General features: G+C 44.0%; 4 protein-coding genes across 4 annotated transcripts; 1 reads left to right on the plus strand and 3 right to left on the minus strand.

The window, feature by feature from the left end:
- Positions 1-754: 754 nt before the first annotated feature.
- Positions 755-3,095, minus strand: PCOAH_00025910 (Uncharacterized protein; the record flags this gene model as incomplete). The annotated part of the gene is made up of 6 exons (XM_020059396.1): positions 755-1,175; positions 1,403-1,604; positions 1,725-1,810; positions 1,903-2,209; positions 2,314-2,577; positions 2,744-3,095. 6 exons carry the CDS (start codon positions 3,093-3,095, stop codon positions 755-757), a joined length of 1,632 nt encoding a protein of 543 aa, XP_019915099.1.
- An 870-nt stretch (positions 3,096-3,965) lies between these two features.
- PCOAH_00025920 (Uncharacterized protein) lies at positions 3,966-6,443 on the minus strand (the record flags this gene model as incomplete). The annotated part of the gene is made up of 4 exons (XM_020059397.1): positions 3,966-4,099; positions 4,286-4,660; positions 4,767-4,852; positions 5,041-6,443. 4 exons carry the CDS (start codon positions 6,441-6,443, stop codon positions 3,966-3,968), a joined length of 1,998 nt encoding a protein of 665 aa, XP_019914749.1.
- A 2,371-nt stretch (positions 6,444-8,814) lies between these two features.
- On the plus strand, positions 8,815-9,099 carry PCOAH_00025930 (Uncharacterized protein; the record flags this gene model as incomplete). Its single annotated transcript, XM_020059398.1, has 1 exon — positions 8,815-9,099. The coding sequence occupies one exon, from the start codon at positions 8,815-8,817 to the stop codon at positions 9,097-9,099; it is 285 nt and encodes a 94-aa protein (XP_019914887.1).
- A 667-nt stretch (positions 9,100-9,766) lies between these two features.
- Positions 9,767-12,469, minus strand: PCOAH_00025940 (Threonine--trna ligase; the record flags this gene model as incomplete). Its single annotated transcript, XM_020059399.1, has 1 exon — positions 9,767-12,469. The coding sequence occupies one exon, from the start codon at positions 12,467-12,469 to the stop codon at positions 9,767-9,769; it is 2,703 nt and encodes a 900-aa protein (XP_019914871.1).
- Positions 12,470-13,029: the final 560 nt, after the last annotated feature.

The following is a 13,029-nucleotide window of genomic DNA, read 5'->3' on the forward strand; positions in this document are numbered from 1 at the left end:
AAAAAAAGGTATGACCACACTGAGCGGCAGTTGTTGTGTGCGATGTGAAGGAGATAATTAAAAAAATGGGAAGGGGGGATTTGGTACGTTCACGCAAGGGATGGGCGATCACTGCGGAAATGACGACCAGGATGATTACTCCTGTGGTGTGAATTTGCCGCAAAGGTTAAATGAATTGGCAAATGGAATGCCCAACAAATTTGCAAAAGTGCACAGCGCGGGAAGCGGGTCGGGGCACACTCCGGACGATTTCCTTCAAAATAAAACGTAGCGACAATCGCAGGGGAAAAATTAAAAAAAAATAAGAACCCCCCCTCAGTGAACATTTTAACCTTAAAACAAGCTGTAAAAGTTGTACACGCAAAAAAAAAAAAAAAAAAAAAAAAATATGCCTACCGAATGTGTGGCGCGTTTGGCGTTTCGCACGTTCACACCGACACGGTTAGAACCACAAGACGATTTGCTTACGTTGGGGCAGATCCCATAGGGGTTCCTTTCTGCCCGAACGTATTCCTGTATATTAAAATATTCCTCTGAGCTGGTTCAGTGGCACATTTAAAGTTAAAAGGGCTAACTCTTCACGCGCCAGCTGGGGGGACACACACAGTGCTTTGATTAACAGGTAGAGGGGGGACTGGTGGTAGAGTTTTTATAACAGACCTTCACTGTTGAGATAGAAGCTTCAATTTGGGCAATCTTTTCGAGGGCGCATTCCGCATGGTAAAGTTATGTACCCCTTTTCCTGCACTTGGCATCACAACGCATTGGTCGTCTGACCTGTGTGATCACCGCTGGGCTCGCTGGATAGAGTAAAACTGGAGCTACTCTTTCGCAAGTTGTTTTCATTGTCCTCCCTGACGTCGACGTCCGAATCGGACAGAGTGCTATCCAGCTGATCAAGTCTGTTAACCAAAGAGTCATACTTGTTGTTGTATTGTTCAAATTTTTGGGACAATTGTGGGTAGTTACTTTTGGCTAGTTCGTTTGAAATTTTTATTTTTTCATTTATATCGCTAGCCAGTTGTATGTACCTCACAAGAGTAAAGGAGATCCCACTGAGGGTGCCTTTTATTTCGTTTATGTCTCTTCCGTAAGATGGGTTCAGTAACTGCAGTGGGTTTTTTTCCAAGTGGAGGACCTTCCTTTCCATTTCGTCTATCTTGTCTCTCAGGGGTCTTTAAGCCGGATGGAAGGGAAAAAAAAACATATACATACATACATATATATATATATATATATATATATAATAATAATAAAGGCATGCATATGGGATAGTTCTCATTTGGGTGGATGCGCGAGGGTATGTCGTCGTGCCGTAGCGTCTGGCCGACGCAGGAAAGGGTATCCCCTTCTGCCCGGATAAACGTTGGCTTTCTTTTTTGCCATATTTTCCTTTCCCTACTTGATGTATGGAGAAACGAGGAGCGGCGTGAATTTGTAAATCTTGCTGGACGCTTCGTTGTTGCACAACCCCCCGAAGATGAAGAAGTAGCCGCTCTCATCGACTTGGATTATTTTCCCGTAGAAGTGGTGCGTCACCAGAGGCGTGCCGTACACGTTCAGAATTGACCAGGTGTTTAAATTTATATCGTAAGCGTGAATGTCTTGAAAGGGGCAAAAGGAAATGAGTGGTGAAGGTACGTATGAGTATATATTTTCGTCTACCCGGAATGGTGTATGTATGGTGTATGCGTGGTGTTCACGTGAGGCGCGTTGGGACTCACCCAGCAGCTCGGACTTGGAGTACCAACAAAAGTTGTACCCCCCGCAGAGGAGGAACCACCTGGCGTTCAGAACGGTGGAGCTGTGTCTGCAAGGAAAAAAAAAAATATATATATACATACATACATGTATAATCATATACGTATGTGCACAGGTGGGTAGAGCCCCACCTTGGCTTACCCAAATCGCTCCACGGGGATTTTCCCCAGGGAATTTTCAATTGGGGTCCACTTCCCATTATTTAAGGAGTAACACCAGAAGGTGTCTTGAGCGCACTTATTGTTCCCGTTCAGCCCTCCGAAAATGAACGCCCTGACGTCGTTGCCCTGGTTAGATATGCACACAGAACACGAATGGAAAAATCTCGCGCTGGGTTTGTAAACCGCCTTCTTGTAATACTCCTCCTTGCTCATAATTTTGACCCACTTTTTTTCCTCTTCGAAGTAACACCAGATATCGTTGTTCACGTTTAGGTTCCCCATGTTCCCTGCGGGGAAAAACAGAGGGGGTGCATTTCTAGCTGCATCACAGGTTTCCGTGCCATTTGTAGCTGCCCCCTGTGCAGTTACCCACTCTGGTCAGCATCCCTACCTCCATGGATGAAAATAATATTCTTGTATTTAAAAGACACATGTCCAAAAACCGGCGGAGGAGAAAATTGCACCTTTACATGTTCCCAAGTGTTGTTACTTAAATTAAAAATATAGGTGTCATTCGTGATGTACTTTCCCCGCTTTCCTCCAAACAAGAACAGGCACTGTTCGCTCAGGGCGCTGGAGTAAATTAAATTCAGCGTTGCGTAGTACCGGCTCTGCGGCGGGGCCCGTTCTTCCACTAAGCTAAAAATTTGCGTCTCTGCGGGAGGGAAAAACATAACGGAAAAGTAGCATCAAAATGGGAGATGTAATAACCGCAGATGGACGAATGGTTCGCTATGCAAACGAAGTAGGAAAAAATGCAGGTGGCACTCTGTCCAAGTAGCCCCTTCGTTGCTTCCCCCCACCGCGCGGTGCTGAATTACCCGTGCTGAACTTAATGAGCTTCGAGCGAAAAGATTCGCACAGTTGCTTGCCGCCATATATGTATATGCTGTTCTTGTAGAAAATACAGGAATGACCAAAGCGGACGTTGAAAACGTCTGCCCTGTGAATTAACTCGGATTTATAGTAAAAAGGTAACACCTCCGAACAGAAAGAGATGGCCTCCACATTGCCCCCTTCAGCATACTCCCCCAAAGATGACCAACCTCCATGGGTGAAAGGCTTTGCAATATTTTTAAATAAATTATCTGCGAATATGATGGTGCCGTGTGTAAACTTGGCCAAGTAGGACTCTTCCTTTTTTACATTCAAAAATTTGTTTGAAGATTTCATTTTGTCTGATTTTTTTCTTTTTTTTTAATTCCCATTTTGTTTTTCTTGGTGTGTATTTTATCGTTCCCATTTTGTCCTTCCCATTTGAAACTGCTTACCCCAACGCAGCAACAGTGTGCACGTGGAACATCCTTTGTGGCTACCCTGGAACATTTCTCCCACCCATTCGCTGCAACCCTTCTTTGCTGTTTTCTTTTTTTTCGTCCCTTCACCTGTTTAGTACTTCCTCCCCTGGGGGGAAATGCCGCAAAAAAAATAATAAAAAAAAAACGGCACGCACAACTCACTTGGAAGGAAACTCTACGACCACGCAGAGTACGTGCGATGTTGCTGATTTGAAAAAAAAAATTGTTCTGTCTACACTTTTTTTTACAACGGGGATTTTAAAATGAAGGGGAAAGGCTGCGAATTAGGTTAACGGGAACACGCATCTTTTAAAAAAACGAATAAACTGAAAGTGGGGGGCAAAAACGGGCAAACAGAGTTACAAAAACACGCGAAAAAAGGAAGTCAAATGGCGAAAAATGAAAGACAAGGAGTTGGAATTTTTTTCTTCTTCCCCGTCAATGCCATACTTCACACATGCGATCCGTGCCGCAAACGGGGGTTGAAAAAAAAAAAAAAAAAAGGACAAAAAATTAACATCGCGGAAGAAGCTGTTCCCCTTTTGCTATATCAAAAAAGGGGAAAGCCGGGGAGAGGACAGGAGCAAACACACAAAAAGGGAAAAACGTCTAAATTGTGGAACGTCACGATATGACTTCCCACGCATGGAAAAACAAGCAACTAACAGGACAGGGAGGTAAGCCAGTCGGGCACCGGTTCACACATAAAAGGGGGGACGGCATGGCAGGAACGTTCCTCCACCCTCTATATGCTGTCATGCTTCATCAACACGTTGGACGATTCCAACTTTCGAATGCGCTGTTCTAATTTTTCCAAAGCTTCCGCGTTCACGTTTTTGGAGAGTAGCTTTTCGCACTGCTCGTTCAGTTTTTCGAGTGCTGCGAGGGGGAAAAACAAAGTAAATGAATGCATATATAAATCATGACCAGGTGTACTTGGCTGTGAGCAGTTGCTGAGCCGCTAGGCTGGTTTTCCCCAAGTGAGCGCCATCCACACGTGGGGGTTGTTCCCCTCTGGCTGCGCTGCGCCTTTGCACACAATGGAGCCAAGGCTCCCCAACTTACCGGAAAACTTCATCTCGAAGGTCTTCATCATGTTGTTTATGTTGTTCACCTCCTCTTTCAGCTCAGCTATTTTTAATTCGAATTCGGCTGAATTGACATGATTATTTTCATTTGAATTTTCGTTGATGTTTTTCATTTTTGTGTTGAGCTGCTCGAATTTTCCTGTCAATGTTTTGTACGACACGTATGTAACTAAGGGGGACATGCTGAAAACGTCGGAGTATTCTCTTGAATCGTCCGATCCACCAAAAATGTGCAGGGACTTCTTATAAGGCAGTAAACATAACGATCCGTAGTACCCCCTGTTGAAGCTTCTCGAGGTGCTAATATCAACTTCGAACCAGGAGAACGTGTAAATGTTCAGTGCGTACATGTCTGCAGCAAGGATGAGGTGGACATAACAGTGAGTGTAACGTTGAGGCTTAGCACAACAGACATGGTGAAAAGCTGCTAATGTGTGTGACCACTTTGGAGGACCTACCGGACAGAGCGTAGTTCTCGATCCACCCGTTTGTGATTCCTCCGTATACGATCATCCACTCGTTGTCGAAGAGTTGCGCGGAGTGCCTGCGGGGGGGAAGAGAGGGTGTCCGCATGTGTGTAGACAAATGTGGTATCCCACTTTTTTATGACCCGTTCAGGCGATTTCTTCCCCAGCTAGCCATTTTTTCGCTTTTTTTTTTTTTTTTTTTTTTTTTTTTGTTCATATTTTTTCCGTTTGGCTGTGTTCATTTTTTCGCCTTTTTCATCCTTACGCCCATCGTGCGCAGGGCTTGGGCCCCGACGCGTTGGTGATTTCCTTCCACCTAAACGTGTTGAGGTTAAAAATCCACGTGTCTGCTAGAGCCCCACTGAAGCCCTTCCTATTTCCTCCAAAGAGAAAAACAAGTTTTGCATTTCCATACAAGGTAAAGATTAAACTGTGTCCATATCTAGCTTCGGGACTCTGACCCATCTGATGAATTTCCTTCCAAGTGCCTCCAGAAAGGCACCACATGTCGGACAAAACAGCATTGTCCTCATTTAGCCCACCATGAACGAATACGGCGTCATTAAAATTGAAGGAAGCGTGTTTATATCTAGCACTTGGTTTTGTAACGCTTTCTACTCGTTCCCATTTCTTTGCTTGGAAATCAAAGTTAAATGTTTCATCAAGTACTTCATCTTTTTCATTTATTCCTCCAAAGATAATAATGCTCTTTTTGTTTTCCTGCGAAATGACATTGCCCGAGTGAAATGCTCGAGGAGTAATGTCCTCCGAATTTAATCTGATTTTTTCAAATAAATTAATACCAGGAACATACCTTATAAAATTGTTAACACATTTATTCTGTTCAATTCCTCCATATATGCAAATGTCTCCATTTATTTCAACTGTGATGTGCCCTTTTGTTCTTTTGAAGCATCTCTCATTGTGCATAATTTCTGTTAAGTGAAATACAGGTGGTGAAAGAAATCCCTTGGACACCTCTTCATTATATTTTGTGTTCACTTTATCATTCATCATTTCTATTTCTCGTTTCATATTTTCTGTATCTTCGTTGTTTTGGTTTTCATTAACTTTTTCGACAGCTTGAATGTTTACCTCTCCTGTTTTTTCAGGGGTTGGAACTTGACTTGCTGTGGCGCTACCCATTACGTTGGTCATTTGTTCTGATGGGTTTCCTTCATCGCTTGCGGTTGATACTTCTGCAGAGTTGTTCGTCACCCCCGTTGGGATTCCCATATGAGGGGCAGGACCATTGGCCATATTATTTGGCATGGCCATATGACCTGGCACAGCCATATGACTTGGCATGGCCACATTACCTGACAGCGCCGTATGACCTGGCATGGCCGTATGTTCTGGCATAGCCGTATGTCCTGGCATAGCCACATTACCTGACACAGCCACATTACCTGACACAGCCACATTACCTGATACAGCCATATGACCATCTAAGGAGGCCATGTCAGGCGAGCTAACCTTTTCCTCTGGGCTCCCCATTCCTGCTGCATTAATTTGCTCAACCGCGTTTACTCTTTCTGCTGAAGGGGACATTTGCGGTATCTGCGGGCCAACTGCGGCGGTATTGATCACCCCTGCCGCTTTCCCTTCTTCCGTAAGTGGCTTTTCATCGGTCCGTGGTTCGTCTGGCGCTGTGCTTAGGGTGTCCATGTTGTCAATGTGTGCAGCGATACGGGGGGTGAAACTTTTGTGGATGCGTGTATACCTACGGGCACTCTTAGTTTCACCTTTCGCCTGAACTGTGCTGAAAATATAATCTAACCTGTTTTCGCCTTTTTTTCACGTGGTCCTATAGTGCGGCCAATAATTACCTCCTATCTCCCGTTAAGAAAATTAAATGCAGATTTTTTCGAAACGCACAGTTCGCTAATCCGTTCGACAATTTTTCCGTTTTATCTGATCCCCGATGAGTTCACCTTTTGTCGCAATTCGGGTAAGAAAATTAATTTTTTCTTTTATGAATGCAGCCAGTGTGTGTACACATGGGTGTGAACAAATGACAACCAAAATGGCAAACAAAGGGTGAACAAAAAAAAGTACCGAATGAACGGTCACACGGATGGGCAGAGAAATAAACACGCGAACACTTACCACTTGCACCTTAGCAACCTCGCGTTGCGTACAAAAACAGCGATAGCGATTATTTTTGCAGCAACAACTTCGAACAACAGTTTGTAATGTTAGAAAAAAAAAAAAAAATTAACTCTACTTGGGCGTACGCACCTCTGCGTGGTGCCTAATTATTCGCTTAACAAGCAGGGAATATGCAACATTTGAGGAGGGCTTCGCAAATTGGATGTCGTTCGGGACATTCTTTTGTTCTGTTGACGCAGTTTGTTCTGCTCATTTTGGTTCTGTTTTTTTTTTTTTTTTTTTTTTTTTTTTTTTTGCACTTAAGGGACAAACGCCCCGACACGATCTACAATTTAGTGCTAGTCAGCGTAACGTTTGTGTATACCTGTTGGTCGTTCTTTTATGAGCTCACCAAGTTGCACGCTCTTTTTTTTTTTTTTTTTTTTTTTTTTTTTACCACTGGTGATAATTTTTGTTGCATCCCCCCAATTGCATAAAAGCTTCAATTCGTTGGAAAGCGAGTTGGGATTAGGCCCAGGGGGCACTCCAGCGGAAGGGAGCCTGTTGAGCGCGCCGCGCAAAGGGAAGAAGCAAAAATGGTTTCTCCTTTTCGCGCCAACCCTTGACGTTGTTGCACCCATTTAGCTGCATATTTTCGCGCCTTTTTTTCCTGCCTTCATTGCTCCTTTAAAATGCCAAAATTTCCGGCGTCCCGATTGCTTCCCCCCCGTTTGTACCTGTACGTGAAGCAAAACTTGCACACACGTGGGCCGAACGTTTGGAAAGGCCTTTTAATTTGGTTTGCATTTGTGCAAATTTTCCTCCACACATATTATGGTCGTCCCTCGTTCTAGGAAGCAGCCCTGAGCCTTTTAAAATGGGAGGGTGAAAAACATTGCATGGGGGGATTTTTCAAAACAACCCACTGGGTAACATTCACGGGGGAAGGGAAGCTCTATTCTGTGCTGGGTTGGCAAGCAGGCAAAAGTGTATATGAAAGGATACGTACAGGTGTGTACATGCGAATGTACACATACTTGGGAACAAGAAAGCTAAGTTCCCTTATAACTGCTGCTCTCCTGGCAGAAAGTTAAATGAACAGATAAGAGGTTCCCTTCAAACATTTCCAGGGGCATGTTAGTTCTCCCCCCTTTCCCCTGTTAGGGATCTACACCTATACATCGTCGTGTTCTTTTCCTCCATCAGTGTGGTTCGTAGGGATGCGCGAAATGGTAGTCCATTTGGTAAACTCTGTGTATATGCTGCACACGCCGCAAAGGCATTATTAAAAAAAGGTGGAAAATTCGTTGGGTATACCATTATGTGCACGCCGCTTATGCGGCTCTTCTCAAGGATGGAAAACTTCTCCTATTTAGAGGTCACAAAAATGATAAGTTCCCCACTTTCGTATTTTTTCCCATTTTAGGAAGTAATAAATGGGGGGTTACAGCTTCGTTTATCCGGGTGCGTAACTCTCCTTTCATAAAAACCCACGTCCATATTTCGTTTCGCCCTGTTTGGCAACAATTTAAAAAAAAAAAAAAAAAAAAAAAAAAAAAACTGCAAAATGGCTAGCCAAAAAGTCATATTCTTCTTGGCCACCACTGTTTAAAAAAAAAAAAAAAAATTCCGATCAAATGAGTTGCCAAAACATCTATGGTGATACAAAACACAGTCAAAGAAGAACTGTTGACCCTATTGGCGCAATTAACGGATTTGAGAAATATAGAGAAAAAAAAAGGGGTTTTATAACGGAAGAGAAATAGCCTTTGTTGCCCTCCTCAACTCCATATTGGTGTAATACTCGTCGACTAATGATCACCTGTGCGGAGGCATCCACATTCCGCATCAGCAACAGCACCTTTGAAAGGTACCCAGTGTAATAGTTCCACGTCACCAGTTTAGCGACAAACCGAGTCGTTGTTCCTCCAATCCAAAAGGCAACCCTATGGATAATCCAGCGAAGCCATTTTTGAACGACCCGAATATGCCCGAAGAAGAAAAAAAAGTGCTCGTAGACGCAAACACGAGAAAGGAATGGGAATCCACCGGGCAGTGGATGAAGCGGAAGGAATTCCTCCTGAAAATGCTCAGTTATCACAAACAGAATAACCTAAAAATCGATGTTGACAAGTTTGCAAAGATGGGCCATATGTATTACAACATGAAGTACCTGAGCTGTACGTACAGCGAGCAGGTGGTGGAGGAGATGCGTATGTACGAGCAGGGTTGACATGGTTGCATGTATATCACCGAAGGGGAAACAGCTACACGGAAAAGAATAACCGTCAGCAGGGGGGTGGAAGCGAACTAGGAAAAGAGGGCCACCGAAAGGCGTCCCCTTTTTTTACCCCCGAGGGGAAGCTCTATTCATTTTTTCCCTCCATGTCTGCATCCATTTATGTGCACATTTCTGCTTTTTTTTCCCCACGGTTATGCATAGCAATACGGGCAGTCAGCACCTCCTCTGATGCCAACCCCTCTTGGGGACAAACAACCCGATCGGCCAACAACGCCCACTTACCGGTCCGCATTTGTCACGATTTATAATTTAAGCATTTTTAACTTTTTTTGTTTTTCTAAAAATAAATTCGTTCACGTCAGGGTTCACATAGGCATGGTGTACAAAAAGGGGGGGAAGGCAACAAACGAATTGGCCAACGCGTGTGGTGCCGCATGCATGCGTGTGTGCCTTTTCGGAGCAGCTTCCCCCGAGGAGGCATAACTTATGCCACGTGGGTAACGAGCGTGTGTGTGTGTAGTAACAAATGGAGTGAGGGGAATGGTAGTTCTTTGGGAAGTACCCAAGGATGTTAAAAGTCTGCACGATAGGGGCGAATTAAATAGTCCCATTAAAAGAGGGGCCTAACAGCGTAACCGCTTAACAGAGTAATTGCACTTCACTGAAGAGGTTTTGCCTGGTTGAAGGGCTTGACCTGGTTAAAGGGCATCGAGTTGACCTCGAGCAGCTTCCTAAACCGAGCGATGAGCTCCTGCAGGGAGCACACCTCATGGTTGTTCTGGTCATCCCTATTACGCACAGTGACTGTGTTGGTTGTTAGCTCCTTCTCCCCCACGACCAAAATAAAGTTGAACTGGTTCAGTTGCGCTTCTCGTATTTTCTTGTTGAGCGTGTTCAGTGAGGTGTCTATCTCCACATCGAAAAAGTGATTATTCAGCGTTTGGTACACGTAATTGGCGTAATCATTGAATTTGTCACTTACGGGGAGGACTATGGCTTGTCTGGGAGAGATCCAAAAAGGCAGCTTTCCAGCTGTGTGTTCTATAAGTATTGCAACGAACCGTTCAACAGATCCAAGGATAGCTCTGTGGATAATAACAGGTCGGTCGAAGCCTTTTTTCAGCTGCTCCGCCGTATCAGCGGGGTTATCGGTATCTGCACCTGCACTTTGGGAAGGTTGATTGATTTCGGTCTTTTCCGTCACTTCTTCCCGTTTAGCCGTACCAGCTTCCGCGTTTTCCCCCTCGTTTAGTACCCCAAAGTCCCTGTTCTTGTACTGCAGGTTGAATCTACAGGGAAGTTGGAAGTCCAGCTGGATGGTACCACATTGATGGGTACGGTTAATGCTGTCCCTAAGTAGGATGTCAATTTTTGGTCCATAGAAAGCTCCATCTCCTTCGTTCAGTTTCCACGATATATTGGCCGAATTGAGGGCGTCCTTTAAAGCCTGCTCTGCAAAGTCCCAAGTGGAAATATTTCCAATAAACTTTTCCGGCCTCGTGGATAAGAACAATTCGTACTTAAATCCAAATAGGTCATAAATGAAAAAAATAAAACGAAGGGTATTTAGGACTTCCTCCTTTATTTGCTCAAAGGTACAAAAGATGTGTGAGTCATCCTGTTGGAATCTACGCACTCTGGTGAGTCCACTCAAACTACCGGATATTTCATTCCTGTGTAGAACACCAAAGTCAGCTAATCTGATCGGTAGTGACCTGTAGGATGCATTTAACTGCTTAAACATGATACAATGTCCAGGACAGTTCATAGGTTTCATCCCCCACTCCTTCTGTTCTACGTTAAAAATGAACATACAATCTTTGTAGTTTTGGTAATGTCCAGATGTTTTCCACAGATCACAACTGAACACATTCGGCGTGATCACTTCTTCATACATCCTGATTCGGTATTCTCTTCTAATAAAGTCGACTAATTTATTGTATATTTTCGCTCCATGAGGTAGCCAAAAGCATGACCCTGGTGATGTATCCTTATCGAAAAAGAAGAAATGTAATTTCTTCCCCACATTACGGTGATCTCTTTTTTTCGCTTCTTCTAGAAAATTTAAATAATCACTCAGTTCAGTCTTCTTTTGGAAAGTTATTCCATAGATTCTTTGCAAACTTTCATTGTTCTTATTTCCTAACCAGTAGGCAGCAGAGTTTTTTAGCACCTTGAATGCTTTTGCTTTTCCTGTGCTTTTTATATGGGGTCCTAAACACAGGTCGATAAAGTTACCACACTTATACACGGACGTTTTTTTATGTTCCGGAATTTTCGCTTTTATTAATGCTAACTTGAAGGGGTTATATTTGAACAGATCCATCACTTCATCTTTTGTGCAGATAAGCTTCTCAAACTCTGCATTTTCTTTTATTAGTTTGCTAAATTCGTCTTCTATTTTTTTGTAGTGTTCATTCGTTATGGAGAAATCGCGTAGGTAGATGTCGTAGTAGAAGCCTTCCTTCAGGGGGGGTCCGATTGTTAGGTATCCTCCGAAGAGCTTCTCCAAGCTGCTGCCCAGGATATGTGCAGAGGAATGCCAGAAGGTCTTCTTCGCCTCTTCGTGCTCCATGTTCAGGAACTCGATTTTGCAGCTCCCAATAAGTGGCTCGTTCATGTCCCACAGGAGGGGCGTTTCACCGATCAATTGGTTGCCACATCCAACGGCGTCATCCTTGGTTTCCCCTTCATGTTGCTGCTGTTGCTCTTCCTGCTCCTCCTCTATGTCACACAGTTCGAGGTCCACCTTCTCCACATAGGTGACACGCGCTACGATGGAGTCCTCTGCCAGCCTCTTCGAAATGGAGCTTGCAATATTAAACGGGGTAGTTACATTACATTGTCCCACTTTTACCGACCCATCAAGCAATTGCACATTTATGCTTCGAGTAAATTTTGCGTCACTCTTAAGTAGCTCCTCCCTTTCGATGCGCTTCTTCTCCTTCAATTGGTTGTACTTAGCTAGCCTCTCCTGGATAAATGCTGGGTTCTCCCCGATGACCAAATTCTCTTTTAATTTTTCCAACAGGTCCCCCTGGGATTTATCAACGATTGTACTGGATGCCATTCTTTTAAAAGGTAGTTTGTTCACCTGGATGATGCTTCTCCTCCAACTGGATATACGGCTATTCCACAGTTGGTTAATATACAGCGTGTTTTTTTTCGTGACCAAAAGAGCGTTACGACTGTTGCGATTGTTGTGACTGTTGAGACTGTTTCGCCTTCTCTGTGCTTCATTCCAGTTAGCAACGCTGCCGACGTTCCTTGCACTTGGCTTATACAACAGGGGGGGGACATTCAAGTTGTTGTTGCACGTGTTCGTGAGAAGAACGCAAAGGCTCACAACTGTCCTTCGCATTCACGCCTTCGGTGGGGGGTCGAATTGTTCACAAGGACATGCATAAGCATAAACCGCGCGCATTATAATACATATGGATGACACGCATTATAAACGGGTCATACGTATTATACAGGGGTGATTTTCTGTAGGGTCATATTCGCTTTGTAAAAGCATCTATTGCGATTTCACTTCCTATCGGTGATGTTATTCTCATCCCTATCCCTGCTGACTTTTTTTTTTTTTTTTTTTTTTTTTTGTTCATATTTTTTTTCGTCAACTTGTGAGCAACTCAGAGTGGGTTCTCAAAATCCGTTTGCGGGAAGAGGCCTATAGTAAGGATCACCCCTGCGGCGTAACCTCAGGCATACCACGCATGCACCCCATTTTGCACCCCGTCGCATGCGCGCATGCGTGGCTTTATTAGGTCAAAAAAAAAGAAGGGAAATTCCCTCCATCCGTAGCTAAACTGTTGATCCTTCTTGCAAATTATGTCGTTCTATTCGATGTGGTTGCTATGCCTTGTGGCCGGCACAATATGGTACATAGCAGGGTTGAGGTGCCACGTTGCTGAGGCAAAA

This window comes from Plasmodium coatneyi, chromosome 9 (assembly GCF_001680005.1).
Source record: "Plasmodium coatneyi strain Hackeri chromosome 9, complete sequence".
Lineage (NCBI taxonomy): Eukaryota > Apicomplexa > Aconoidasida > Haemosporida > Plasmodiidae > Plasmodium > Plasmodium coatneyi.